This window comes from Triplophysa rosa, linkage group LG22, assembly GCF_024868665.1.
Source record: "Triplophysa rosa linkage group LG22, Trosa_1v2, whole genome shotgun sequence".
In the NCBI taxonomy this organism is placed as follows: Eukaryota; Metazoa; Chordata; class Actinopteri; order Cypriniformes; family Nemacheilidae; genus Triplophysa; species Triplophysa rosa.
In genome coordinates, this window is record NC_079911.1 from 7,255,890 (window position 1) to 7,283,886 (window position 27,997).

Genomic DNA, 27,997 nt, shown 5'->3' on the forward strand with positions numbered 1-27,997 from the left:
CATAGTAGAAAAAATGATAGTCAAAAGTGCCCCAGAACTGTTTGCTTTCCTACATTCCTCAAAATATCTTCTTTTGTGTTCAACAGAACAAAAAATGTACTTTTTCCTACTATGGTAGTCAGTGGTGGCCAGAACTGTTTAGTTACAAGCATTCTTACAAATATCTTTCTCAGTGCTCATCAGAACAAAGATATTTGTACAGATTTGGAACAACTCGAAGGTGAATAAATGATGACAGAATTTTCATTTTTGAGTGAACTATCCCTTTAAAAAGGACCTGTTATGTACGGTTGAGGTATAGATATGTAGGCTATTAATACCAATATGTAATGTTAAGGATGCATGTTGAGGTATTAATATGCAATCTTTAGTTGAAAAAGTGGATGCTTTCTTATTTTCATGTGGGAAATGCTATTTCACGTGCTAATACTATTTAGAATCAGATTTTTACCCGTTTGGCCAAAAAGATGCCATAGACTTGCAATGAGCGATATCTACAAAAGAATATCATGTGTGGGCTTTGTTCACTCAAGCCTGTACAGAATCATCTAGCAGACCTTAATAATCCATCACAAGACATTATAATACTGCATAGCAACCTGCAAACCACCCACAACACCCTCCTAGTATTTTAGTGATGAGCTTCACACGAGAAAGCGTATTACGCATTTTCTTTAGAAAAGTTTTGTAGTTTTGCAAAACAATCGCATTTTCTCATTCTCGCGCACTGCAAACGCGTGGAACATTAAAATGTAAGTGCTTTTTATGACTCCATCCAATAACAGATCGACTATTGTATAATTACTATGTCACCCCGGTCAAAGACTCTTAGGACATGGAATCTATGTCAAGATTTCCCCAAACCTCATTTTTTCCATGTGTCATACCAGCTCACGTCTGCCAGCAAACGACTGCGATAACCATCAGCCGCCACTAGGGAGCGCCTCTAGCGCCTTTTTCATTGCAAGCACTTTCACCACATGCTTAAAAATCACACTGGAATGATGCAAGCCGTTAAAACGTCCACGTACGAGTCACATTTCTGGCGTTTGAAGACGAATAAAAAGACTGAGTGTGTTTGTGTGGCTTAGGCGAGAAAGATGTGACCCGTGCAAACACGGAGACGCTGCTAGGCAACATCATTCACGTTATGCCTTAATATGGCAGTGGCTTCATTCAGTGTTTAGCTCTGCGAAGAGCCAAAGCACCTGTTTATATAATCATTGTCAACACAGAACATGCTGTGCTTTCACCATTTATCTCAATAGTCCCGGTTTTCAACGTCTACATTTCCAGATAGCAAACGCATCAGGATCTTCAGAAGGGGACGCGGTGTTTAGATAAAGCGGTGACGTAGCGTAAGCTTCACGCGGGGATGCCAACGCTTACAGTAGGGAAAGATCTGTGCGAACTTCGCCAGATACTTCACTAATACTTATTGTCCCGTTCCGTTTTTTTCCACATTCATTTCAACTTTTTCCTGGTCCCTTCAGATGAGGGTCAGGGTGGGAGGGGTCTGACGGTGGCTTAGAAAAACTCTCAACCACTCTAAATGGGAGTTAAGACCTGCACACAGTAGTCCACAGACCAGTTCATACCAGACAGCCAGCGTGGTAGGTAAGCATCATTTTCTTCTTTTTCATTATTTTGAAAGGTTTCTGTAAACTTAACAGACTTTCTAAATTTCAATCCATCTTAATTTGAGCAAATATTGTGTGAATTTATAACAGCTATTTGGTCTTTGCAAAATAAGTTGTTATTCACTGGTTTTATAAACTCTACAGATGTTATTGGTGTAATACTGTATCATGGGATTCAGCATTGGCATTTCTCGTGATTATTACTACACACTTTGTACCCAACACACTTAAAACTATATGAATTTAACTACATTAGATAACAGAATATCAAAACAAGTGGCGTCTACAAACAACTGATGCCAGACCTTATCTGAGAACTCACTAGACTTTTCCATTTCATCTCTTTTATTGTCTTTATAGTCAGTTCTTCTCAAGATTACACAGTCCATCATAATATCTATGGACATGGTCCACTTTTGTTAAAGGACCAGAAAGTGTCCAAATTCTTTCTGTTTTCATTTGGACTACATCATCAAATCTATCAACTTAACATATGTTTCAGATCTGTTTCGCTTGTTCTATCTTTCTTTAAATAACTGATATTTCTATATTCAATGCAATGAAAATTATACATTGTGAATTCTGGCTTGAAGGAACAGTTCATCCAAAAATGAAAATTATGTCATCATTTACTACGAGTTGATCCTAATCTGTAAATTTCTTTGTTCTGATGAACACAGAGAAAGATATTTGAAAGAATGCTTGTAGCCAAACAGTTCTTGGACCCCGTTGACTACCAAAGTAGGAAAATTGCTTTATATTTTTTTTGTTCTGTTGAACACAAAAGAAGATATTTTGAAGAATGTAGGAAAGCAAACAGTTCTGGGGCACGTTTGACTACCATTGTCATTTTCCTAAGTAGTCAATGGTGGCCAGAACTGTTTAGTTACAAGCATTCTTCCAAATATCTTTCTGTGTGTTCATCAGAACAAAGAAATTAATACAGAGCTTGAACAAGGGTGAGTAAATGATGACAGAATTTTTATTTTTGGGTGAGCTGTCCCTTTAAGTCTCCGAATACTCTATTGTCTTCATTGTAAAGTTCATCTTTGGTTATATAAAAAAAATCTAACAACCTAACGTATATTTCACATCTGTTTTGCTTGTGCTGTCTTGAAAATAACTGCCTAATATTTAATGCAATGATAATTATACATTTTAAAGTCTGGCTTAAGTGACCAAATACTTTTTGGGGCCGCTGTATCCTTTCCAACGCAGCACAGGAAATGATCTCAATTTGTTTTCCTCAAGTACTTTAACTATTTTACAAATGTATCTGATCGTTGCCGGATCTGAGCTGGTTTACAGGACTAAAATGTGCAAGACACAGGCGTATATCCTGGTTTGTATCGGAACCAATATGGTCACTATTCACATTAAAAATAAAGATAAAATGTATTGTGGAAACTCTTACTCTAAAAACGGTTGTGTTAAAAACAACAATCTGTCCTTAACTGAACTCATCTTTGTGTCTAGTTAAGGTTTAACTCAATCTTGTGTTGTCCCGTTTATTTATTTAACACAAAATACCTCAAAATGTGTCAAAAAACGCATGTTAAAATTTAATAATAATAAAAATGTGTTTCCATTTGCATGCACACTCAGTCTGGTTTGACATCATTATATGTGCGCTTACAACATTTTTTCAAATTTCATCTCAAAGAAAAAATAAATTATAGCTCTATATGGCTAACCTTTCAACAGTCTAGTTTCTAAATCTCCTATGGGATTTACGAAGAAACTTCTTGGACAAAGTCGAGACCTAACTAGGACTAAAAGTGCATTTCTTCTGGTCAGTCATGCTATGCTATTGTAGCCACAAAGTACCTCGTTGGCGTCTTGGGGGTGTCTTAAAATATCTTTGGGAGTGTCTGTACAAGTAGCTCTCACACGGTTTGGTTGAGTATGACCCTGTCTTCCTCATTTTTCTTTCCATAAACATACTCCCTCACTCCCACGCACTCATGGAGATATCCACACATCTTCTAACCTAGCTCCTGTCAACACCTCCTGTTCCTCTTTCTATCCCAGCTGTCACTGAAGATGGAGGGTGAGTGCGTAACATTGGAGTTGGGTGCCAAAGAGCAACCTACCAGCACGGGACCGGTAACAGCCGAACAACTGGCAGCTATAGAGGACGAAGAAATCCTAAATAATATGGTAAGACGTGTCTTGCGTGCATCTTATCGTTTGTTCTGACCATATTTAGGAGAACGCTCAAGCGTGCGTGTATGTGTGCTCTTGTTTACTGCATGTAATAGCTAGATAAGGCTGTGGATTTCGAGGAGAGGAAAATGATCCGCGTCGCCATGAGAGAACTACTCAAGAGGAAGAGGGGTGAGGACCGGGTCATTTCCCTAATGTCAACTAAACATACGAAATGTCATAGATAGGTGTGCTCCACCAACACACAAAACTTAAAGTAGAAAAGGTGCATTTTCATCTCAAATAAATAAATAAATAATTATTATGACAAAAAACATGTTGTATGTTGTGCTTTATAATTAATTATTCTTTTAAATAATAATATCATTTTTAATTCATGTATAATTTATATAATTATGATTTTATTTTTAGGACAATTTAATGTGTTCCTTTAAACTCTGATTACCATTATATATCCAGGTATTTTCCTTTTGAGTTTCTCTGTAATTCAGAATGGCTCTAATAAATTCTCATTACTGTGACGTAGTAATGTTTCTGTATATTTTGAACACTTCCCAAACACAGAAGTTAAACTTGAAATTTTACTGCAACATGTTCTTGACAGGTTTCATGATATTTACCTGTTTACAGGCCTTTCTAGTATACAAAACTACAGGAAGAAACAACCAAGTTATCAGTTAACTGTCCAACTGTTTAGATGATGTTTATCACTTTTTGGGTGTAAAACCTCGGTTTCCCGCCTCTCAGAACGGCGGGACAGGGAACGAGCAGCCCGAATGGAGAACTTGCGACAGCAAAGCGGAGGCAAAACAGCTGCTGGACAAAATAAGGAGCAGAAAGCCAATGCTAACGGTCGGAGCATCCCGCAATACAACGCACACAGTGAGTAACCATCACTCTCAAAGAACCCAACGCTACATACTTTAACCGTTCTGTCTCCATCTCTTTGATAATTTGTCCTTTTTCATTGTTAATTCACTTTAGGGCCAGCTCAAGCCAGAACATTTTCATCCCCCCAATCCTCTTCTTTCACTCCTAAAACTGTGGGCAGGTGAGTCATAGACGTAAAAGATGCAAGCTGGACTCATTCCCATCTCATCCCATTGATTGATTATATTTTTCTTCCTAAAGCCCGGCTCAGTCACACATGGCCAGGGTTAAAGTGCAGTGTGGCTCGGCGGTCGGGGGCTCCAACACCAAAGACGTCAAACAGATGCTGCTGGACTGGTGCCGGGCCAAGACTGAACCGTATGAGGTGGGCCTAGATGAAAACACATTTTTTTCTTTCGGCTTCTCTACTTTGCTAGTCAATTTGTGGTAATCTTAGATTTTTCCTTATAAAAAATAATTAAAAATAAAACATCTGTTAATGAGCAGGTACATAAAAAATCTATACACTTCTTACCTTACCACAACAATAAGCTTATAAATAATGATTTGTAGTTGCTGTCAGGTCAGATTTTGTGGGAAATGTCAGTTTGACATCATCTGACTTCAAGCCACGTAAAAATAAATACATAAAATAAACTGCAATTCTAAATTTCAAACAGGGTTATATATACAGTATATATATATATATATATATATACTGTATATGTGTGTGTTTTTTTTGCCATATATATAATATATATATACTGTGTATGTGTACGTATATATATATTATATAACATATTTAGTTATGTATAATATTTTCCTTTTTTTTGTAAGATATAACCCGTGTTCCTAACATGTTTTAATGATTAACTCCTTTTTTCACACTTGTTTCTGTGTGTAGGGTGTGAAAATTCACAATTTCTCCTCTAGCTGGGCAGACGGTTTGGCATTCTGTGCGCTGGTACACAGATTCTTCCCCGAGGGCTTCGAATACTGCACCCTTGACCCGTATGACCGCAGGGCGAACTTTGAGAAGGCTTTCAAGACTGCAGAGTAAGAACTCTTATTATCTTCACACATGAATAAATCCCAAAAATAAAATGTCAAACTTAACCTCGTAAAAAATTTGTAGTACAAAAAATTCTAGCTAAGATACAATGTAAAAACATTCAGGCCTTAACCTAAAATAGTGACTGGTTACATCTACATTAGATTTATAAATAACACAACAACAGATTCATATAAAAAACAGACAGATTATTTAAAAGATGGCAAATAACTCTTTAGCATGTACTGTAAATATATAAAAATACCCTGGCTCACTCCACGTTGGGATGACTTATTTATTTTCCTGTGATTTTCATCCTTTTTGATTATTCCGTGACATATTTGTGCAAAAATGGAGCCAAATCTTAAAGGAATAATACATTTTCTTTCCTCTGCATAACACAAAAGAAGATTTTTTTTAAATGTTGGTAACCAAAAACCGTTGGTCCCTATTGACTTCTATTGTATGGACACAAAATCATTGCAAGTCACGGGGACCAACGGTTTTCTGTTACCAACATTCTTCAAAATATCTTCTTTTTGTGTTCGGCATAAGACAGAAAGTCATACAGGTTTGAAATAACAAGAGGGCATGTAAATAATGACACAATTTTCATTTTGAAGGTGAACTATATAAAATTCACTATATAGGTGTTTATATATAAAATAAAGTAAAACTTTTCCTGGTAAGGGGACAAAAGGAGCAGCGTTGCTCCCTGGTTTTTGCATCGCATTGTGTTTTTGGGGGGGAACTAATATTTTAGTTCACCGGTTGGGTTTTGCGAACGAAAAAACGGACGACTCCCTGATCAGTGGACCAAGAACAAGGTATCTGATCGAGACGCACCCAAAATGAAAGAAAGGGATGTCCCAACCCAACTTCCTGTTTAAATAGGAATTCTCAATACAGGAAACGAAAAAGCCTGATTCACACATACTGTGTGAGCGGGGCAGAATTCTTTTGGAGAAGGGGACACAGCGTGGCTCACGCTCCCTGAGAAAATGCTGCAATTTGAAAAAAAGACCTAGTTGAAATATGACATTTATCATGAGTATGTTTGTTTGTGTGTTCAGGAGACTCGCCGACTGCCCTCCGCTGCTGGACGTCGACGACTTGATGCGAATGCGAGAGCCCGACTGGAAATGCGTGTACACTTATATCCAAGAGTTCTACCGCTGCCTGGTGGAGAAAGGCCTTGTAAAGACCAAAAAGAAGACGCCATAATGTACACTGGCACACTGAACGTTTTCACTGTAAATGGCCAAATGACTACAACAGGCACACAAACCAAAGATCAGATAAATCGTCTTACATTTCTACACTCCTCTCTATTTCACGTATGTGCGCATGTGCAGTGGAAGAGGATTTTAACCTGTGTGTTTGGTATAATGGTTCAGCCGGAGCTCTGAAGCAGTGCATTCCAGTGAGATTACACGTGCATTTATCTCTCTCTAGATTTTCTAGAAAGTGTGTGTGTATGTGTGTGTATGCATGGATGGCTTTTTATGGTGCTGTTACTCCCTGTTTTGAATGCACTCCAACACAAAAGCATCAGGCTTATAAGGGCATGTGATCCAATGTGAAATTATAGTTAGAGCAGATTTATCGCTTGTTTAAAAATATAGACAGGGCACTTTTACTATTATGTAAAAGAAAACAACGTTAAAAAAGCTCATGTCTCTTGCATTCCTATTGGGATATAAATATTGATGGCATTTTTTGATTGGGTGACATTTAAAGAGTTAAACGTTCTCTTAAAGTTGCACAAGGCCAGAGGTATTTCTTATTAAGGCTGTATAGATTCTGTTTAACATTAGAAATGCGCTAGGACAGCTAAGGTCCATGCCATAACCAATCACTCAGGGTTGGACAGGTTCTCAGGGCCTGTTAAAAACCCGTAAGTGTTGTTTCAAAAGGCCAAAGCTAATACTGAGTGTTCTTCAAACCTTCTCGATACTTCACTGCATGGCTAATGACTTAAGTGCACTAGATGTGTATAATACTTCAGCAGAGATAATGATATCCCTGTACTGATTGTACTGATACGTTGTATAAGTATTGCATTAAGACGTCAAACGAATGTTGCGGTCAATTTGTATTTGGTTTGGTCAAATTATGGCTTTTTTTCATTCACAATTCATTATGAAGTTTTTGACAAGTGTTATCAAATTTGATAAGCAGCGCTACTCTCTCTCTTTACATAAAACTAGAAAAACTGCATACTATAGTTTTACTAACATTTAAACACTTCAGTTTTATTTTATTATATAATTATTATGATATAAACAGTCTGTCTTAAAACTATTGTGCAAGTATAATGGTGGTATAATACTAAGATTTCTAAAATTCTAGTATCTAAAATTTCTGCTATGTGGTTCTTAATGAACACCAATAAACGGATTTAGGATATTTCCCACATTAACATTAATGTCGTAGGGCAGGCTAATGTTACTAAATACTTTCAATGTTACTAAATCCAGACATTACTTCCGGCTTTGTGGTGGGAAATATCCCAAATCCGAGGTGTCTTGAACGCAGCATTAAAGTACAATGGTTTTAAAATGGCCCCACGTGGTATTATGGTACGATCACAGTTCTTTAGTATTCTAGTAATACCGTAGGCTACTGAATTGTTACCATGTATCATTCATTTATACTTTATCCCAAAGTAAGACAAAACTGTGCATTTCAATACCGCGCACGTCGTTTCATGACGAATTGCGTCGTTTATAGTCAAATGACGTCGATAAGCGTCAAATGTCACTCATTTGGATTCCTCACTTAACTCGCGTTAACTCGGGACTGTCGTCTCCATCACTACAACACCAGTCAAATTGTGTGTGCGTGCTGTGAGCGTCTCTACCGGTCACACATTCACGCTTGCACCGGTCCTCTACCGGAGACACAGGGCAGGTAAGGATGCTAAATATGCTTAATAACAATGCTACACACTTGATTTTAAATGATTCAGTGATGCAGACATATGTATTTCGAGATGTATGTGTCCTACCGTACATGCGCGTGACACCCTTCACCTCTAGACACCGCAGCGAATAAACAAATGTCGCCTGACAGAACAACTTAAAACACATGCGTGTCAGTGCCTGGATATTCACTAAGACTCGCTTTATTGTTTCGTGCTACTGTAGATATGTCAGATGTCATCGGTCATGATCAAACGGTAAATTATTTCATACGCATATACAAGTCTTAATTGACGCGCGCAGATGTGACCTTGCTCGTGAACGCGGTTTAGGCTATTGCGCGCGGCGCTGGAGAGAATAAAGATTATTATAGTGTCTGGGATTTTGATGTGACGTCCAGTTTCACAGTTGACTCTCATTGCGGCAAATAAACACCGTTCGTCTTTTGAAGGGTCATGTGAGTCAGTGGATGCATACAGTAGGCTACATGTTTGGACAGGCAACTTCGCTTTAAATCCGTCGTTTGTAAGAATACGCGAGAGGAAAAGTTTGACAGGGATGCTGTGCAGATCATCCTGCTATTAAAATGAATGAATAATCCATTACTGTCTATTTGAATGATTTGATAAAAAAAATGACGCTTTCAGTTTAAATAATCCTGGGATTAAATCCATATTTCGATATCATTAACAATTGGACTTTGGTGCTGCAGGATTTATTTCCCCAGATAAAGTTTGTTTTTGACAGGCAGTGTCTGCATGCATAACACGAGCATTTTAAACACATGCTAACCTTTTGTGACAACATGCCCCAGTAGCATGGGGTAAACTGTCACAGTGGTTACTGCAAAATTAAACAGTAACAGTAAAACAGCAAAAACATACAAATTCTATACAAAATATCACAATTATATTATGACATTATATATTTAACATCATACACTTCCAGAGAAAAAAATTTTGACGACAAACCTAGAGATAGCCCTTTCCCCGTGTAACACCTAACCCTCTCTTTGCATAATAAGATACATTTATTTTAGTGTCTTGATGTGAGTTAAAGGACATGGTTGGTAGTGTCATTGTGGTTTTTGTGCATTGTTTTTGTGAATAGGCACAAACTGAGCCCTTACTGAGCCATTGCTGTAATTTGACATCATCCTAAATTTTTAATGATGACCTGTTTTCAATATGCCATCCTATTATAGTGAACTAAATACTGTGTGTGCTTCTGTCTGGGCACAGATGGGCTCTTATTGGCTCTTATGCACCAAATAACTTTCATTAATAACCTCAACAAATTATATTACAGTATACGATGTAGCTTAATATTCAAAGGGCCATAAAGGTTTGATTGATGTACTTAAGCTAACAATCTATATTACAAAGGACTTTATTTGAAATTTGTTATAATTACAATTCTGAAAGTGGTACTCATATTTCAAACTTCTTTGTTGGATTATTTGCTATTATGTTGCATATCACTTTCTGAATTATGACGTCCATTATGACATATCACCCATGAATGCATTAGCCGCTCGGTGCTGACTGTTTGTATTTATTTCAAACGGGCTATTGAATATAAATGTAACCCTTTGCATTGCCTTTCAACATCAACACATATTGAGATTGGATAAAGAGTGTGTATGGTGTTTAACTTTAAATCATTACTTTAAAGTGCATTCTGTCTCTTTCACTAAAGATCTGTCCCAGGATACCTATGTAGAAGCTCTGAGCTATTAGCCTGCAACAGATGGAGACACAGAGGCACATCGCTAATACTATGTGACTGCCATTATATCTTGCACTTTCTTTATAGAGTGCCCTATCGATCGCTTTCCTGTGAAACAGAATGCCGGAAATATTTTGGAATAGGCAAAAGAATTGAAATGTTTGGAATTGGTAGGTTGTAATTAAAGTTGTTGCCAAGCAACAGGAAAGTAGATCAGGACAGAGAGACGAGTATATAGCTGTTATTTGAAGAGGATTGATCTTTGCTACGTAGTTTTTCATTGTTTAGTTCATTCATATCAAGCAGTGACGTCCCAGAGGGCGATGGGGACAGGTATGATTTTGGGGACATTCAGCCCTGGCTGTTATCCAGAGGCACACACACACTCACTCGTCCACTGCAGACTGCAACAGTCTCTGTCGTTGGCCGTGGTAGAAGGCAGAGGTGTGTGAAGGAGAAATAAACTCAAGATTCTCGTCTTACTGTATTCACAGCATCTACTTTCTTATCTAGTCACTTATAATGTCCTTTAGGCTTCTGTCTTCATTTATGAAAGGAATGTGACAGAATGATGACTACCACAGAAAATTATTTCAATTTGTAGCTCAATTGAAATATAGTAATGCTCTTACGATGCTTTGTGGTGCTAAATGCATAAATGTAAAATGTGTCCCCCTATCGTGCAGGTAAATGGATCCAATGCAGCCCGTTCACAGCTGCCCAATGCCAGAGAAACCCAATGGAGTACTGGGTCAAACCCTACTCGGAAACCCTTGCAAACCCACTTCTTCACACTGTCAGATGGACATGACTGGAAACCCTCCGGCAGCTGGACAGGCTCAGGCATCGCAGCCAATTCCAAATAATAAGGAGAGAGTAAAACCGCCCTTAAGCTCACAGGCATCTGCTAGTTCCATCAGCATCAGTCGTCCCAGGCCAACGGCACTACCAAACAAATCAGCCATCAAAGTCTCCAGGCCGCCTGAGCCTTCGTTGCAGGTTAAAGCTACAGGCATCTTAACAGAGTCACCGTTGCCCCTAAACCCACAGCTCAGCCCCCCCTCCCAACTTCACCTCAACCCACCATTCATCCCCCCGACACTCCCGAGTCCTCCGGCACAGCCCGTCCGTGTCAACACGCACAATAATTTCATCACCAAACCAAACCAAAATCTTTCCCCTACCCCTAGTCCTCAACCGACCCAAAGCCCAGAAACGCACATACCCAACACCAGTGACGAGGAAGGTGATTTCAGGTGAGTCGTCCTATTATATGCCTCGTCCAGTTTCACTGATATAATGTGATATGACACTTTGGTCATCGCTCGTCATTAGGAAAATCTGCTGGCTTTGCATTAATCCCCTCGACTGGGGGAAGGAGTTTGTCAGTTTACGGATCTCAAAAGCAGCCTGAGATTTTGTGTTCTCTTAAATTTACATAATATCTCCCTCAGAGCCCGATGACAGAATGGACACAGGAGCGTTTAGCTGGCAACATTCCTAGAGAATCAAATGTGTGCCTGTATCCTTTAGTCAGCAGCGACAGACCGCTGATGATGTGTAATGTTTACTCACTGTAGATGTGATCTAATTAGGGAGTGTTTTGGAGGCCATTTGATGCAACAGGTGACAATTTGATGTTTATAATTGTTCTTACTCTTGTAACTATGACGAGGAATCAAATAGAAAGTGCGTGGATTTTTGAAATCGCTCTAAACCCTAATGAGCTGTTTACCAAAGTGTGTACTGTCTGAAACAAAACAGCAAAAATATGGACGTGTCGGCCATCCTTTACAAAAAAATGTCTATACTACACTTTTATTTTAGTACGTGGAAAATGCATGAAAACTCATACTTAAATGGTTGTAAATTATGAATGCATTGGAATACAGACCTAAAGTTGATCTCTTATCACTTAAATAATAATTATAAGAGGGTTATTTTAAGCAAGTGACTTTTTCGACAATTTATATTGTAATAAACTGGTCGAATGTGTATTCTAGAGCAGTGGTTCGCAACCGAGGGGCGTAGCACACAAGGGGGGTCCCAGCTGACCTCCAAGGGGGCCCTCAAGATGATGAATATTTTAAAATTAGACAAAATGACAAAGAAAAAACAAGATAGTTATTATTATTTGGCCATTTTTACAATTAATAAAAGTTTTTTTCCAGGTAATGTCAAACTCTGAAATATTTTATTGGGTATAAATTGTGAGGGGGACCTTCGAATATTGTTGAATACAATGGGGGGCCTTGGAGACAAAAAGATTGAGAACCTGTGGACTAGAGGCCTGCCAGTGATATTTGCCATTAATAGATTAGAATTTAACTGACATTTTAAAAGTTTAAATGTTCCCCTGTAAACAAATATACTACTTGCATACTTGTTAGTGTACCATGTTAATACTGTCTGGGACTCACTTTAGTTTTTAACCTTTAAAGTCACCATGAAGCAGAAGTTGCGATTGACTTCTTTTCTGTATCGTGACGTATATCCGAGTGAAACGGCTTCTGAAATTTGAAAAAAAAAAGTAGGGCGGGGCTTTATTTTGCCTTTCCCTTTTTGATTGGTTTGTTGTGGGTTGGGCCTGGAGGGGAGGGCTTAAAATGCCTTGCCATTGGACAGTCAGTATATTCCTACCTCTTTTTTGTTGCTGACGTCATGTGGTGAAGAGTTGTTGTTGAGAGGGGGAGAGGAGCTTAATGTTTTTGATTAAAGATTACAAGTGCAAATGAATTTGGAAAAACTAATGGTGTGCACAGATAAATCATTTATAATAATCACTGCAACACTGTGTAAAACTATTTATACCATGGTCTTTTTGAATACTCAATTCTGATTGGCTGGAAGGTGTGCATTAAAACCCTTTAACGCACAGGTAGCTCCAGTAAGTTTGATTACATTTGAAATTGAACTGACAAAATCACTGTAATTTTTCACCTGTTTGATCTAAAATTTCACTGTAAACATCAATAAAAGATTTAACTTGGCATATGACCATGGTATGAGCGGGATAATCCACAGCTAGCCGTGCGTTAAGTAAGGGATAATTCACAGCTAGCCGTGCGTTAAAGGATTTTAATGCACTTCGCAGAGGCAACCAGGTTCTTCGCCTCCACGTCGTGCATTAAAATCCTTTAACGCACGGCTAGCTGTGGATTATCCCTTACATAATACTTTTTAAAAATAAATACTTTAATTGTAACAGTAGTTAACTTGGAGTACACAACTAGTTTACAACTATGGTTTTGTTTGCACTGCAACTATTCTACAAGTGAACTATACTTGTACAGTATAGGTATACTGATAGTTTACTAGTTCAATACTTGTAGCCCATTTTAATTTATGAAAAAAAATTGAAGCATACTTTCAGTAGTTTAGCAGATTACTTTAGTTAGTTTGCGTTTTCTTGATGCAAACCTAACATCATACTTCTAGTTTATTTTGTTCATATAGTTTTTGCACTTTTACGTATACTACTATGCTTCTTTTGAGGTACGCTATTAGTTTTTATACTTAGATGTACCTTTAACTGTACTTTAAGTTCATTTTAGCCAAGTATACTTAAACTTTCCTGTCAGTATAAGTCAAGTATGTAAATGTAATTTTAAGTATATTTCCGAGAATAACAAAGTATATCACTTATAAAAAAATAGACTGAGTTTTAATTTAAAAGAAGTATACTAATAGCACACTTGAATTAACTTAATTTTTGTAAGGAATTGGACAAAACCAAAAGGTGGTCTCACCCAAATCACACATAATTGGTTGTGCTGGTTGAGATGCACAAAAACATTTTAGCAAAAAATCACTTATAAATGGCTTACTTATAGTTTTCTCTGCATATGAATCTTGAATAGGAGAATGTATTTTAACAAAATGACATACTTCCGCTTTAAATTACATTATAGATACTCTTTCAAAGGGGTTTTATTAAAACATTTTCATCAAAATATTTGCATTCAGCACACGATATCTCTTTTAGGGTGCACATCGTCACATGGAATGTAGGGTCTGCTATGCCACCTGATGACATCACTTCCTTGTTCAGTCCTGGAATTGAAAACAGGAGCACGGATATGTTCGTCGTTGGGTGAGAATGTCCGAATTTATATATAGCGTCTTGTGGCTACGTATCTACCATTCTTTGGTCGTTCATTCTCAACGCTTGTGTATCTCGCTGCAGACTACAGGAAGTGAACTCCATGATAAACAAAAGACTCAAAGACGCTCTCTTCACAGACCAGTGGAGTGAACTCTGCATGGATACGCTCAGTCGATTCGGATATGTGCTGGTCAGTATAAAACCAAGATTATCATCTTTAAAGGGACAGTTCACCAAAAAACGAAAATTCTTTCATCATTTATTCACCCTCATGTCATTCCAAGCCTGTATGACTTTCTTTTCTCTGCAAAACACAAAAGAAGATATTTTGAAGAATGTTGGTAACCAAACAACATCGGTCCCTATTGACTTTCACTGTATGGACACAAAACCACTTAGACATTTCTCAAAATATTTTCTTTTGTGTTTTACTTTTGTCATATACAGGTTTTAAACAACAAGGGTGAACAAATGATTACAGAATTAAAATGTTTGGGTGTACTATCCCTTTAAATCAGATTATTTTCAGTTTATCTTATCCCATCATAGCCTTTGCATGCAAAAAAAACATTGTTTCTTTTTAAGAAAAATGTTGCATTAAATTGATTAAATTTTTTTAAAAATTTAGTTAATACAGTAAAATTTAGTTAATAAAGTCTTGTTAATTATATCAGTAGTGTCACACATAGCACAGGCTACAGTAAATGTCATCTTTACATTAAAGGGATAGTTCACCCAGAAATAAAAATGTACTCACCCTCATGTCATTTCAAACCTGTATGACTTTCTTTTTTCAGCAGAACACAAAAGAAGATATTTTGAAGAAAGTTGGTAACCGAACAGCACAGACACCCATTCACTTCTATTGTATGGAAACAATGCAACAACATTCTTTAAAATACCTTCTTTTGTGTTCTGTGGAAGAAAGAAAGTCATAAAGGTTTGAAATGAGAAGAGGGTCAATAAATAATGACAGAATTTTCATTTTTGGGTGTACTAACATGACCCAGGTATCATGCAGTATAAAGTTACAAAAGAACCAAATCTGATGAAATGTTTTTATCTTTTAAAGGTAGCGTCTCAGAGGATGCAGGGTGTTTTCCTGCTAGTGTTTTCCAAATTCTGCCACCTTCCTTTTCTCAGGGGGATACAAACCCAGAGCACACGCACCGGCCTGGGAGGCTACTGGGTGAGTCCAAATAAGGAGAATTTATAAATGGTTTCATTTATAAACATTTGATGAGCGTATGTGCGTGCGTTTGTTATTGTGAGCATCGCTCCAGGATTGCACTGCAGTCTCCTCAGAGCAGGATACAGTAGGGCACACAGCAGCTCTGTTTCTGACCTGTCTTCCACACAAACACACACACACAGCAGGTTCATCTCTGTTTGATCAAATGCACACACGCACACACACAGAGCCGCAGCAGCTCTCCGCTCTCCCCAGTGCATTACCCAGATAGAGAGAGCACAACCCGTGGGAACTCAGCACCAGCGCTGCTAATAAACGACGTGTCTCTGCACAGTTCATTTCATCCTTGACTGAGCAGTACAACCAAAGCAAATTGTTTAAAGGAGTAGTTCACCCCAATCTGATCATTTACTCACCCTTAACGACAGATACAATGTCAGTTCATAGTTACCACGTCTGTCAAGCTGCGAAAAACACCATAACAGACAAAATGGTGCATTAACATTCACACACTGAATATGAAACAACATGAGCGCTAGTCAATAATGACAGAATTTTGTGTGAACTGTTCCTTTAAGAGCTTCCTGTTTAGCTCCTTTTCAAAGCCATTGTCGGTTCAATTCATGCCAATTTTTGACAGTTGTATTATTGTGACATGAAGAATAATTGGTGTTTTGCTCTTTGTCTGATGGAAAACAACACTTACAGGGTGTGAGAATAAGAGAACTGATGTATTTTTAATAGATTTCCATTATCTCTGCCTCTTCATTTTCATCTCAGGGGAATAAAGGGGGCGTGAGTGCACGTATGATGGTTTTCGGACACCCCGTGTGCTTCCTCAACTGCCACCTGCCGGCTCACATGCGGAACCTGGAGCAGCGGATGGAGGACTTTGAGAGCATCCTTCAGCAGCAGCAGTTTGAGGGCGGAGCTGCCGTGGGCGTGCTGGACCACGAGTGAGTAATGCGTAGTAGACTTACTTTTTAAATGTATTTATTGAATAATAGGAGTAGTTAACACAAAAAGTAACAATGATGTCATTTTGTTACCCTCCTTGTTGTTTCTAAACCTGTGTAATTCATCACTATCATCTTGCAGAATTTAACATACAGCCGCGGGGAAAATTGAGAGACCATTTCAAGTTTTTCTGAATTTACTATTTATGTGTATGTGGTAAGGTAAAATGATCAATTTTTTTTGAACTATTATCAAGATTTCTCCTAAATTTCTAGTAAAAATATATTGTTTCTATTTTTATTTATTTGCAGACAATGAAAACTGGAGAAACAGGTTAAAATAACAGAAAAGATGCTCTGTATTTTTGCAGACCTCAAATACTGCAAAGAAAATAAGTTTATATTCACTTTTAATACAACTCAACAGTAATGTTTGTATTTAGGAACAGTTGAAAAGTATTTTTCATGTGATAACCTTGATTTTTATCACAGTTTTCGTGTGTCTTGTCATGCTGTCAGTCTTTCACATTGCTGTTGGATGACTTTATGTCACTCCTGAGGTTTGATTTTGTTGTAATTCAACAGACACTGGACTGGAATGATCACAATTATTTTGGCCAATATTGAGATCCCAATTATTTAACACGATTACTCACTAACTTTTGAAACAACATAGAAAAAAAACTTGGCTTTTAAACTGTGAATTCAACTGAGAAATAAATGTAAAGAAATAGCACAGCTGAACCACTCTAAAGGAAAGCTGTGCTCTGTGCTTTTATACCACAAGAAAAGAGAGGATCCTTGCAAAATAGAATGTGGCACAATAATGGTTTTACCTCGATTATTTTGTTTTTGTAATTGTTGAAGGCCAAAATTGACGAATACGATTAATTTTAGATTAATTGCACAGCCCTACAATAGAAATCTAGAAATGCTGAATAAATTATTATTCGGAATGGTCTCTAATTCTTTTCACGGCTATATAGTGACTGGAAGCTATCAAGCCACAAAAGAAGGACCTTATAACTTAATAAGAATATTTTTTATCTGCCAATTTTTATCACTTTTAAGTTCGACATTTCCTGGTTTTCCTGGAAAAATACATTTAGTAAAACATATTTGTGTATTACACTTTTTTTGTCTGTGTGCATTCCAATTTTGGAATGAAGTGAGGCAGAATATGTGTGAATCTGAGTGAGTTTGTGTAACTGAACTGGGTTCACTGTGGTAAAAATATTGTATTGTTCTCAGCGTGGTGTTCTGGTTTGGTGATCTGAACTTCAGAATCGAAGGCTATGATATTCACGTTGTGAAAAGTGCGATTGAGAATGACAAACTGCCTCTGCTGTGGGAGAAAGATCAGGTAAGAGACAATGTTGCGTGCTGGACTATTAGACTATCAGACAGGAAACTAATTGCATAAGAGCATGCGATTGCAGGGAAACCTTGATAACTCTAAAGGTAATGTTTATGTTTGACGAGATAAGATGAGACTTTCATCCTAATCACACACCAGATACTCTCCATTAAAAAAATGTAACACAATCAAATGTTTCATCCCAACCCCAAGGGGTCAGCGAGGGGTTTAACCAAAATATTCTTTTCACTTCAGGGGGTATAACTATTATACTATAAAAAAATATATACTGTATGATGCTTGAAATCATGTCAATCCTGCAAAGTTTGTGACATTTCTGAATACAGTTTAAAACCTTGGTTGGTTTGATTTTGCTATTTCACTAATATTTTAAGTAATGATTACATGTAAAAAAAAATTACGTTTATTAAACGAGAACAAAACACTTGTTTACAAAGTCACTAACAAAAATTACCGCAACATACAGGGTTACAGATTTAGTATAAATGTAGCCATCGCACAGGCTAAATAATGGGTCTTGTAGCTAAATTAGCAAATGTTAATTTAAATTTTAAGTTGCATAACAGTAATAGTCAGTGGTGTAGTCTACGTGATATGCAGGTATACGCCGTATACCCACTAGAAAAGATCAAGGATTCTGAGGTTACAAAACTGAAGTAATTTTTTTCATAGCTGTATTTTTCCATGTGCTACCACTAGATGGCGTGTGTCACCACATCGATAAAACTCTAGCTTGCTTCAGCACTTCAAGAACTGCATGTGCACATATGCTGTGTCTGCTAGATGGGCTCTATGCATGCGTGACTTCCGCGTTTCATGTTCAGAACCCTCTGCAGTTTCCGGTTGGGGAGACTTAAAGAAAATAATTACATTTAGCAGTTGCTGTACATTGTGGCAGACAGCAGTGGTACATAGAAGTGCTGTTCTACCGTATTTGAAAAGATACCTTCATAAATTAACATTTCGTTATAACATTCAAATACGTTTTAAAAAAATATTTTTTCCATTTCCCTCTGCTTTAAGTCTCCCCAACCAGAAACTGCCGAGGGTTCTGAACGGGAAACGAGGAAGTCACGCATGCATAGAGCCCATCGGACTGCTGTTACAAAGATAACATAAAGGCACATTTTTGTTGTCTTTTGTCTGCCGCAGCTCAACATGGCAAAAAAAAGCGAGTCTGTCCTGGAGGGATTCATGGAAGGACCCCTGAATTTCCCACCGACGTATAAGTTTGACGTGGGAACGCACACTTATGACACGAGGTGTGCGAGTGTATCTCAGATAAGCGTACTACACGTCCCTTTACGAGTTGCTTGATCTTCCTGCTGTAATTTTTTTAGCACAAAGAAGAGGAAGCCCGCATGGACCGATCGCATCCTGTGGCGTCTGCGCAGGACGGGCTCCCCCGTGCCGTCCCACAATTCCGCTCTGCAGCGGGGTCTCACCTCGTGGCTGGGCGGAGCCACCAGAGTGTCCCAGCAGTTCTACCGCAGTCACATGGGTTTTACTATTAGTGACCACAAGCCTGTGTCCGCCCTCTTCTCGTTGCATGTGAGTCTAAAAATGGCGGGAAAGACACCGGATAGTCTGTGAGCCGAGCTGCTTGTATTTTAGGCGTACAGTCTCATGTGGATTTATTAGCTTGACACTTTGACATTCAAAAGATCGTTGACATTCAACGAGGAGAAAAAATACTGTACTTGCAAATGCTGTGGCCTTGTACATGAGCCACTTGTTAAACTGTACATGCAATTGAAAAAGTAACGTTACATGCTAGATTTTTGACATTCAACATTTTTTCATTTATTGTTTTTTGCAACGTTTTCAGCCACATAAATGGGTATTTACATTTTTTAAATGTTTATTTTAGTAATGCCTAAAGTTGCTTCTAGATTTTATTACAATGTAAGGATGGTTTGGGTTAGTTGCAACAGTATGTAGTCGTTACGTGTGGTTGTTTCTAGGTTGCTAAAAGGTTCTTTAAGCGTACTGCTGTAGGTTTTACTAGCAAATGTCAAAAGAGGCTGCTACCCTTAAAGTGATAGTTCACCCACAACAAAAAAATCTTGCATCATTTATTCACCCTTATGTCTCAGTGATTTTGCGTCTATACAATGGAAGTCAATGAGGGCCAATGTTGTCTGGTTACCAATATTCTTCAAAATATTGTTTGTGTTTTGCAGCAGAAAGAAAGTCAGACGGGTTTGGAATAACATGAGGGTGAATAAATTATGAAAGAATTTGAGAATATCTGTGATATTTTAGTCCTATTTATGTTTGGGCCCTTTTTTCAATGTTAGTCTGTGGGTTTTTTTCCAAGATAAAATAATATTTGTAGAGTGATCTACATATGTTTAAAACTTGACATTAGGGGTTTGCTTAAAGTCCCCTTGAACCGGAATTTGCGATAGTTTTTACTTGCGTATTCTGACACATTTCCGAGTGAAAAGGAATTTCAAAGGATAAAATTAGTGGGCGTGGCTTGCATTTTTCACTGCGAATTGATTGGATGTGTAAAAGCAGCTGTTGCCTTGATTTTGAAATGAAACTGGCAGTAGACTGACAGCTGAAGGGGAGGAGTTAACGGATGCTCCGGCCAAGCTGTCTAATTTACGCCATTTGAGATGGATAGTCTTTTCAAGGCGGAAGTGCATTTTCAGATTTTAACTGAAGATTATGAGGGTACATGAATTTAAATAAGAAAATGACCCGCACTGATAAGCTATTTACTATAAACGCTGCAATATTTCATGAAAAAATATGAATTGTGTTTTTTTATTTCACTGGGACTTTAAATCTGTATCCCTAAATATTCATAGACATACATAGACCGCACATTGGCTGCTTTGGTCATCTGCTGCGATATGTCAACGGCGCCGCCATATTGGTTGTGGCAAGAGTAGCATGCAAACAAATGCAAGTAAACGGGAGAGCTGCGCTTTTCCGACATTAAAAGCACAATAACGTTTACATTGCTTAACACATGTCAATGGTTTATGACATATACGTGCAGCACAAATACATCATGTCTCTAGATACTTCAAATTTCAATATTTAGACTTAGGAAAATTAATCATTGTCATAGAAAATTGTTAAATATTCATTAATTGTGCCTGTTTTTCTTGGAAAGACACTAGATTGAACATGTTGGGTGATATGTTATGACTATGCAAGAGAAACAACAGCAAAATAAATGAAAATAACCCCATATTAATAACACAGACAAGATGGTACAGAGAAGCATTTTATTTCAATCATTAAACAAAACCAATGAAATATTATTTAATTTACATTATATCTGGAAAAAATCTAGTTTTTCATTGGGGAAAACGGACCATTTTAAAGATAAAAGGTTGTCCCTGGTGGATTCAGTAAAACAGTTACAGAAGTAAAACATTTATGTGATATTTGTAAAACACATAACAATCATATAAATAGTGTGATATAGCATAACGTAATCAATGAGACTCATCATTTCATTTTTTCCTAATATTTAAAAGTGAACGAACTATGTTCTGATCATGTGCTTTTCATTTACCTTAAATTATATCACATTAGCAATGTTTGCACAATTATTAAGCAAAAAATAAGCAAAACGATTGCTTGACAAGCGTAAGTTTTAACAATTCCTTATGACAATATTTTTTTTAACTCTAACCCTAGAGAACTGGAGCCGAAACGTTCCTGCACTCCACATAAGTCGTAAAGCATTGAAATAGGTTGAGAAATTGTGTTTTATCCAGAAAAACTGCAGCACCGCCATTCACTTGCATAGTTGGAGGTTGCCACTCCTAATTCGGCGGCGTCGTTGGCGCATGATCCAGCAACCAAAGAGCGTGCAGTCTAGCTATTTCTTATGTCTATGTAAATATTAGCGACAGGTAATTAAAATGCCAAGTAACCACTCTCTGCTGTACCACGTTTCTCCACCATCTTTAGTTTCCCTTTAAGGTAAACCTGCCATCAGTAACGCTGGAAGTGGAGAAGGAATGGACCAAATTCTCTGATGCGACTGTCAAAATCACAGTAGCTTCAGGGTTTCAGAGGAGCTCGTGGGACTGGGTGGGACTGTACAAGGTAACAAACAAAAGGCACTCTCACACATTTTAAACAACCCGTAAAGGTTTTACATTTTTCATAATACCGTTTTTAGGTGGGATTTAAGCATCACAAGGATTATGCTGTGTATGTATGGGCCAAATCTGAGCATTCCACTCAGGTAGGACATAAACATCAAGTAATTTACTTTTTTTTTGCATTGGTAAATGCTTTTGTCCAAAGCGTGCAGTGCTTTACACATGATCTTGGCAGAGGGAGGCATGTGACACCAGCCCCACATGTGACATCAACATTTGTAAGACGTTTCTTAGAGATCCAATACAAGCAACTTGACTCTGACGTTTAACTCTATTACTGTGCAATGGATTATTTCAGAATGAAATCTTTGAGATTTGGAAACCGTATTAATGCTAACAATGTCTAACAAAAAGAACTATTTTATCCGTGTATTATAGATCTTACACAAGGCTTCAAGGCTTCTTAAATTCTCAGGCTTTGTTTTGTCTAGCCCACAACAAAGTGTAGTTTAGCATATTGATGTACTTTCACTTCTAGCATAAATGTTTTTTTATGACCTTCAGGTGACATTCTCTGAAGAGGATTTGCCCAGAGACCCTGGCGAATACATTTTGGGATACTACAGTAGCAACATGAACGGCTTCGCAGGAGTGACCGAGCCATTTCAGGTCCATACTTCACCCGCTGCCAATTTCGATTCACTACAAATGCAAATATTAGCTTGTTTGCATGAACCACATAGTAGGTCAGAGTGAGTTACTTCAAGGGTATGATGCTCAGTCAGTCCACCCTGGCATTGCCCCTGTAAACATTGTAAGTTGTGATTTGGAGCCATTATTTGTTTTTGAGGGGGGACAACCACAGACTGTAAACAGTCAATTGCATCGAGGGCATTCCAAACACAAAGTGGAATTAGGAAATGCAATTGAAACCGCACTATTTAAAGTACTCACGATAGCACGTGTAACACAATGAGGTAGATATGCAAAAAACATTCACCAGCAGCTTTGCCACTCTGGTTTACCTTGTGTTATAGTATTCAGATTCACCAATACACTGATATTGACTTTTGATACTGCAGTAATACAGCTACATGATAATCTTTCTTCTCACGTTTAAAACAGAATTATTTACTACATTAAAAGAGCGAAAATAAGTATTTCTAATTACAGTATGTACATTTAAATACATATAAATTAGGGATGTCACAGTATACAGATGTTGACAGTTACCATGATTTTTTACACATATGATAGAGAATAAAACTATTTTAGATTGTTTTTCCCCCAGTTCTGTGTTTTTCGTGAAGATTTATTCTGTAACTTTATTTAACTTTTAGTTTATAGTTTTGTTTATAGTTTTATATAATTATAATTTTATTATATTTATTTATATTTTATTTATCTAATTTATTTATTATCATAGCTGTGTTTCTTTTTAGATTCTCATTACCCAGATTAGAGTCTCATATGCTAAAACATTAGCCTATTTAATTTAATTTATATATATAAATAAGGGAAAATTATATTGGACGAACAACAATTTATACCCTTATTTTTGCATTAAAATATTGGGAGTTTAGGCAGTGCTCGAATTGAAGGGGGGCTGGGGGGATCCGTGATCCCCATAAGGCATTAGGGACCTCCCATAAGAAGTAAAAAATAGACTTAGGGGGTCCCTCAGATATTTTTATTTGAGTTAAAATTATATTGACAAATGTGATTAAATTCATGCAATGGATATGGTAAATTTCGTGAATTAATTATTTACAATAATTTATATTAAGTTTGTTTATGGGCTAGTTGTCATGTCTCTTTACATTTTAAACGCCCCGCCCCACGTCTAAAGATCGCGAAGCGCAGGACAAATGTAAAAATGCAAAAGTATTAATGATTCCGTTAAATATCCTTTATTTTCAATAAGTAACATTTTATTTCTTTTGGTTTTAGGCAGAAGTGTAACCTCGACATGTTCTTGACAGCTTACAAGATTTTTACTCCATGGGTAAAGATTTTTACCCTGTCTGCTATTTTTTACAGGTGCAGCTGCCCATGTCCACGCCCCCTGAGCTGGTGTGTCGCTCACGCTCTGACAGTTCTGACGTCAGCTCTGAGGACGACAGCACGCTGGTCCTATTGGCCCCCATCTCTCGCAGCCCCAGTCCTGGAAATCATGGCTGCAAACGGCACCACCAGAAGCGCAGCCGCAGCCCCGCCGTACCTGCACTCTCCACCTCGCCTCTACCCTCCCTGCAATCCCTCAGCCTTTGCCCGCGCCCCCGCGATGGCCACGTGCAGAGCTCCTCCCCCCGTCCCTCAGCCAATGCCAAAAAAGAGCGCCTGGTTTCTCCAGACACACTGACCTCACCGTCGCTAAGCCCCCTTAGTCCGCGAAGCCCCGTGTCCCCTGGAAGTGGAGTCAGCGCCCCGGAAGCCCTGATAGCAGCCATATTAGGAGAACACAGGCCTGCGCAGATAGGCAAAACGGGGGATGCGTCTCTATGACCGAGACAGCATCCCCTTTATTTATTTATAGACTTAGCATTTAGCTAGACTTTAGCTATAGCTTATTGTAACGCCACTGTCTTAAAGAAATTTAATGACGTTCATGTGCAAAGATCTTATTAGGAAACCTGTTTAGTCTTTACATCATATACATATCAGAGGCTCAGCAATAGTCTGTAATGCCTTGTCATGCCTCATTGCATCACAGACGTTTCCTTGTTTCTCTGCGTTGGCAATGGAGATTTAACTGTTCTATACTTTTCTGCTTTCTGTTTTTCTGTTTGTCATTTGTATCAGTACAACTGTACACATTCCTTTGATCTAAACAGCCTTATAGAGCAGTATAACCTGACCTGAGGTAAAACTGTGCACTTACCGTAGTATCAAAGCAAACAGTGATGTCAGCATTCATCCCTGCCTTTATCGTCAACAAGCACATGGCCGATATTTCAATATGTGACCCAGTCTGTGAAAACCAAGCTAAAGTCTTTTTTTGTGATTTACTGATTTTTTTAACTAAACATTTTCCTACATAAGGTAAAGAACATTCTGTAAAAATATAAACTTGATATCTTTAATATTGATTGAGTATCAAAGATTGATAGCATAGTGAAGTTAATAGTTGAACTCAAACTTTGATGCTCTTTATCTCATAAATAGATTTCGAGACTTTAGCCTGGTTTTCACAGACTAGGTTACATATCATATCTAGAGGACATCGATAAAACGTCAGTACAAAGTAGGAACCAAAAAGTCAGACCACAGTGGAAATGTGTCATTCAAAATTTTGACTAGAAATAGGAAAATGAAAGGTTTTTAGGTTTGATACATTGTGACGTATTTAAGATTCTGCACTATTTCAATGCCACTGTAATGAAAATCGCTCAATTTAACTTTCCCCTTCAATTATTTATAGACTTGTCTTGTTTATATCAGCTCTTCATGGCTTACTGAACTCAGACAATGGTGTCAACAGCCATATGATAGAACACACAAATAACTGTTCAATTCTTATTAATGGTTATCGAAAAAGGTTATCGAATAATATCATTCTTTAACCTAGTGGTTCTCAAACTGGGGACTGTGGCCTCCTGGGGGGGCCCAAGATGGATCCAGGTAGGCCACAGATTTTGTGGCATAATGTGAAATATAGAAATTCAAAATCAAAATTTAAAAATCATAAATTGTATGCAATCAAACAGAAAAATAAGACCCCCAACCAAAAGTATCGATGTTACAGCATTGTATTTCAGAATTTGTTGTTGGTTTAGTTAAAATTTTCAAGTTTAAGATTATACGTTTTTATTTGGGGGGCCGCAAGGTGATGCACTCTACACAAAGGGGGCCTTACACAACAAAAAAATTTGAGGACCACTGCATTAACTTAACTGTATACAGTTTTCAGTTGTCAAGGTCCAAAAAGTCCACAGTGAGATTTTGTGATTCAAAATTTGAAAATATTTAAGATTCTGCAACAGTTTGTATCCACTGCTTTAACTCCACACAACAGGTCAGATTTGTTTGTGTTCATGAACTCACAAGGTAATCTTTTGAAAATTCTCAAATCATGCTGAATCATTATGGATCATCAGGTTTAGCACTTGTGAAGTCGGGACAGCTGCTTTCGTTTAGGTAAAAAGTGACACACCCAATGGTTGAAATGGCTGAGATTCTCCAGGGGGACTCTATGCTGGAGGCATATTTTACATTTTAAACCGTAAGTGCAAAAACTATGTTTGGAGGCAATTTCATGGTTTAAACCGGTAAATTATCTACATTTTGAGGTGAAACTCTGTCCCCCTTAAAATTCACTCCCTGGACTCCCCATTCCAAACCTGGAATTTTCAAATGAAAATACAAACAAATTCAGCCAATCAGAATTGTCCGTTTTATAAAATACAATTTTATAATTTAACAGCGATCAATTTAAACAAACATTTATTTTACATAATATGTATTCATTATTCACAACAAATATTTGAAACAAAAACCGTGCTCTGTGCATTGACAAAGCTCTAGACAGTTTTGTTGACAACAGCATTTCAAACCAGCAAATGGAATGACAATTTCAGCCAATCAGACATGTTCGCCAGGTGATGTTGATAAAATCAGCCTATCGCTACTGTTGTTGCGATGTCATTGTCATTGTCACCATTCTATGAGCACACATATTGCAGAGGTGTGTGCACATCCTGTAAGACCACCGCACCATCCCAGGTTTTAGGTTACTCATTAATACCCACCATGCTTTGCTGCAATATCTGTCAGGAGCAAACCTTTGACAGAAGCAGCTGACCGATGTCAACCAATCAGAGGAGCTCTGGTCATTTATGGCGTTTCGTGTGAGCTGAATCGAGCTTGTGTGTGGTGTGTGTGGACAGCGCAAAATAAACTTGAATTTGAACGTATATTGACGTTTGTTACTTTGAGCTCTTATTTAATAGTTTGGAATGTGACTGGAAACGTTACACACCCAGAGGCAAAAAAAACATGTTATGTAAAGCTGCGTAATCCTTACGAAAGTCAAAAAGGCAGAGGGAGGTCTAGCTATAGAGTTATATATTATGTAATATATTGTGATGTGTCTGACATGTTCTGTAACAGAATTGCGAAATTGAAGATAATGTGGCAACATTCCCCTTCTCACCGTGCAGCTACACGTGTACAGAAGAGTTGTTTATCCAAAACCTCAGCAGGTGTGAGTTAACTTCATCATCCATTGCACAATACAGTAGTACGTCTAAATAAACACACAGTTCAATGAACTCAAAGGTCCTACATTTAGTTTCAGGAAACTTTCATAGAGTGATCTAGTTTGGTGGTTTGTCTTTTTCGGTCTGACTTTATAAGACAAATTGGTAACTGTTAACATTAGTCAATGCAAAGTGAAAAAACATGAATAATTGTATTGCATTAACTAAAAAACTTATCTTTTTCATTGTTACTTCATGTTAGCTAATGCATTTACAGTATAATGGTAACAAATAAAACCTTTTTGTAAACTTAAAATCAAGTCAAGCCTTATAATCCAAGACATCTACTTCATTTGGATTTTAAAAAGTGCCTTTGTTACAACAAACTATGAATATTGTGTCATAGGACTTTACTTTAGGACATTTATTGGCTGTTTACACAAATAAACCACATAGCATGAAAAATAGCAAAATGCTGGTGTCCTTCTGAAACATTGCTTCAACATATTTCGTGATTTTTATTTTTTTGCCATAAATCATTATCATTATTATTAGTCACGCTTTATATTTGTCACTGGGTTTTGCAAATATCTAACCAATGAAAAGGATTAAAAAGTGCTTGTCAACTTTGACATCGCACTATTTAATCATTTAAAAAGTACACTGATTTTTCCATTTCCTGAAAAACTGAATTTGGACATACGAGGTTTCAA

At 37.6% G+C, this 27,997-nt stretch overlaps 1 protein-coding gene across 1 annotated transcript; it reads left to right on the forward strand.

Moving 5' to 3' along the window:
- The first annotated feature begins 1,012 nt into the window (after window positions 1–1,012).
- On the forward strand, window positions 1,013–27,733 carry LOC130546428 (phosphatidylinositol 4,5-bisphosphate 5-phosphatase A). The gene is made up of 20 exons (XM_057321693.1): window positions 1,013–1,617; window positions 3,672–3,800; window positions 3,902–3,977; window positions 4,554–4,688; window positions 4,791–4,857; window positions 4,938–5,061; window positions 5,581–5,732; window positions 6,801–6,944; window positions 11,069–11,635; window positions 14,365–14,472; window positions 14,566–14,674; window positions 15,557–15,673; window positions 16,457–16,632; window positions 17,884–17,995; window positions 19,163–19,272; window positions 19,351–19,561; window positions 21,950–22,087; window positions 22,164–22,229; window positions 22,651–22,755; window positions 24,127–27,733. The coding sequence occupies exons 2-20, from the start codon at window positions 3,684–3,686 to the stop codon at window positions 24,589–24,591; spliced, it is 3,099 nt and encodes a 1,032-aa protein (XP_057177676.1). The 5' UTR covers window positions 1,013–1,617; window positions 3,672–3,683; the 3' UTR covers window positions 24,592–27,733.
- The last annotated feature ends 264 nt before the right edge of the window (window positions 27,734–27,997 follow it).

Excerpts from the sequence above, each read along its gene's own strand:
- LOC130546428 (XM_057321693.1), top strand. The coding sequence starts at position 3,684 with ATGGAGGGTGAGTGCGTAACATTGGAGTTGGGTGCCAAAGAGCAACCT. Across the intron at positions 5,733-6,800 it reads AAGGCTTTCAAGACTGCAGA|GAGACTCGCCGACTGCCCTC; the intron begins GTAAGAACTCTT and ends TTGTGTGTTCAG. Across the intron at positions 17,996-19,162 it reads TGCTGTGGGAGAAAGATCAG|CTCAACATGGCAAAAAAAAG; the intron begins GTAAGAGACAAT and ends TGTCTGCCGCAG.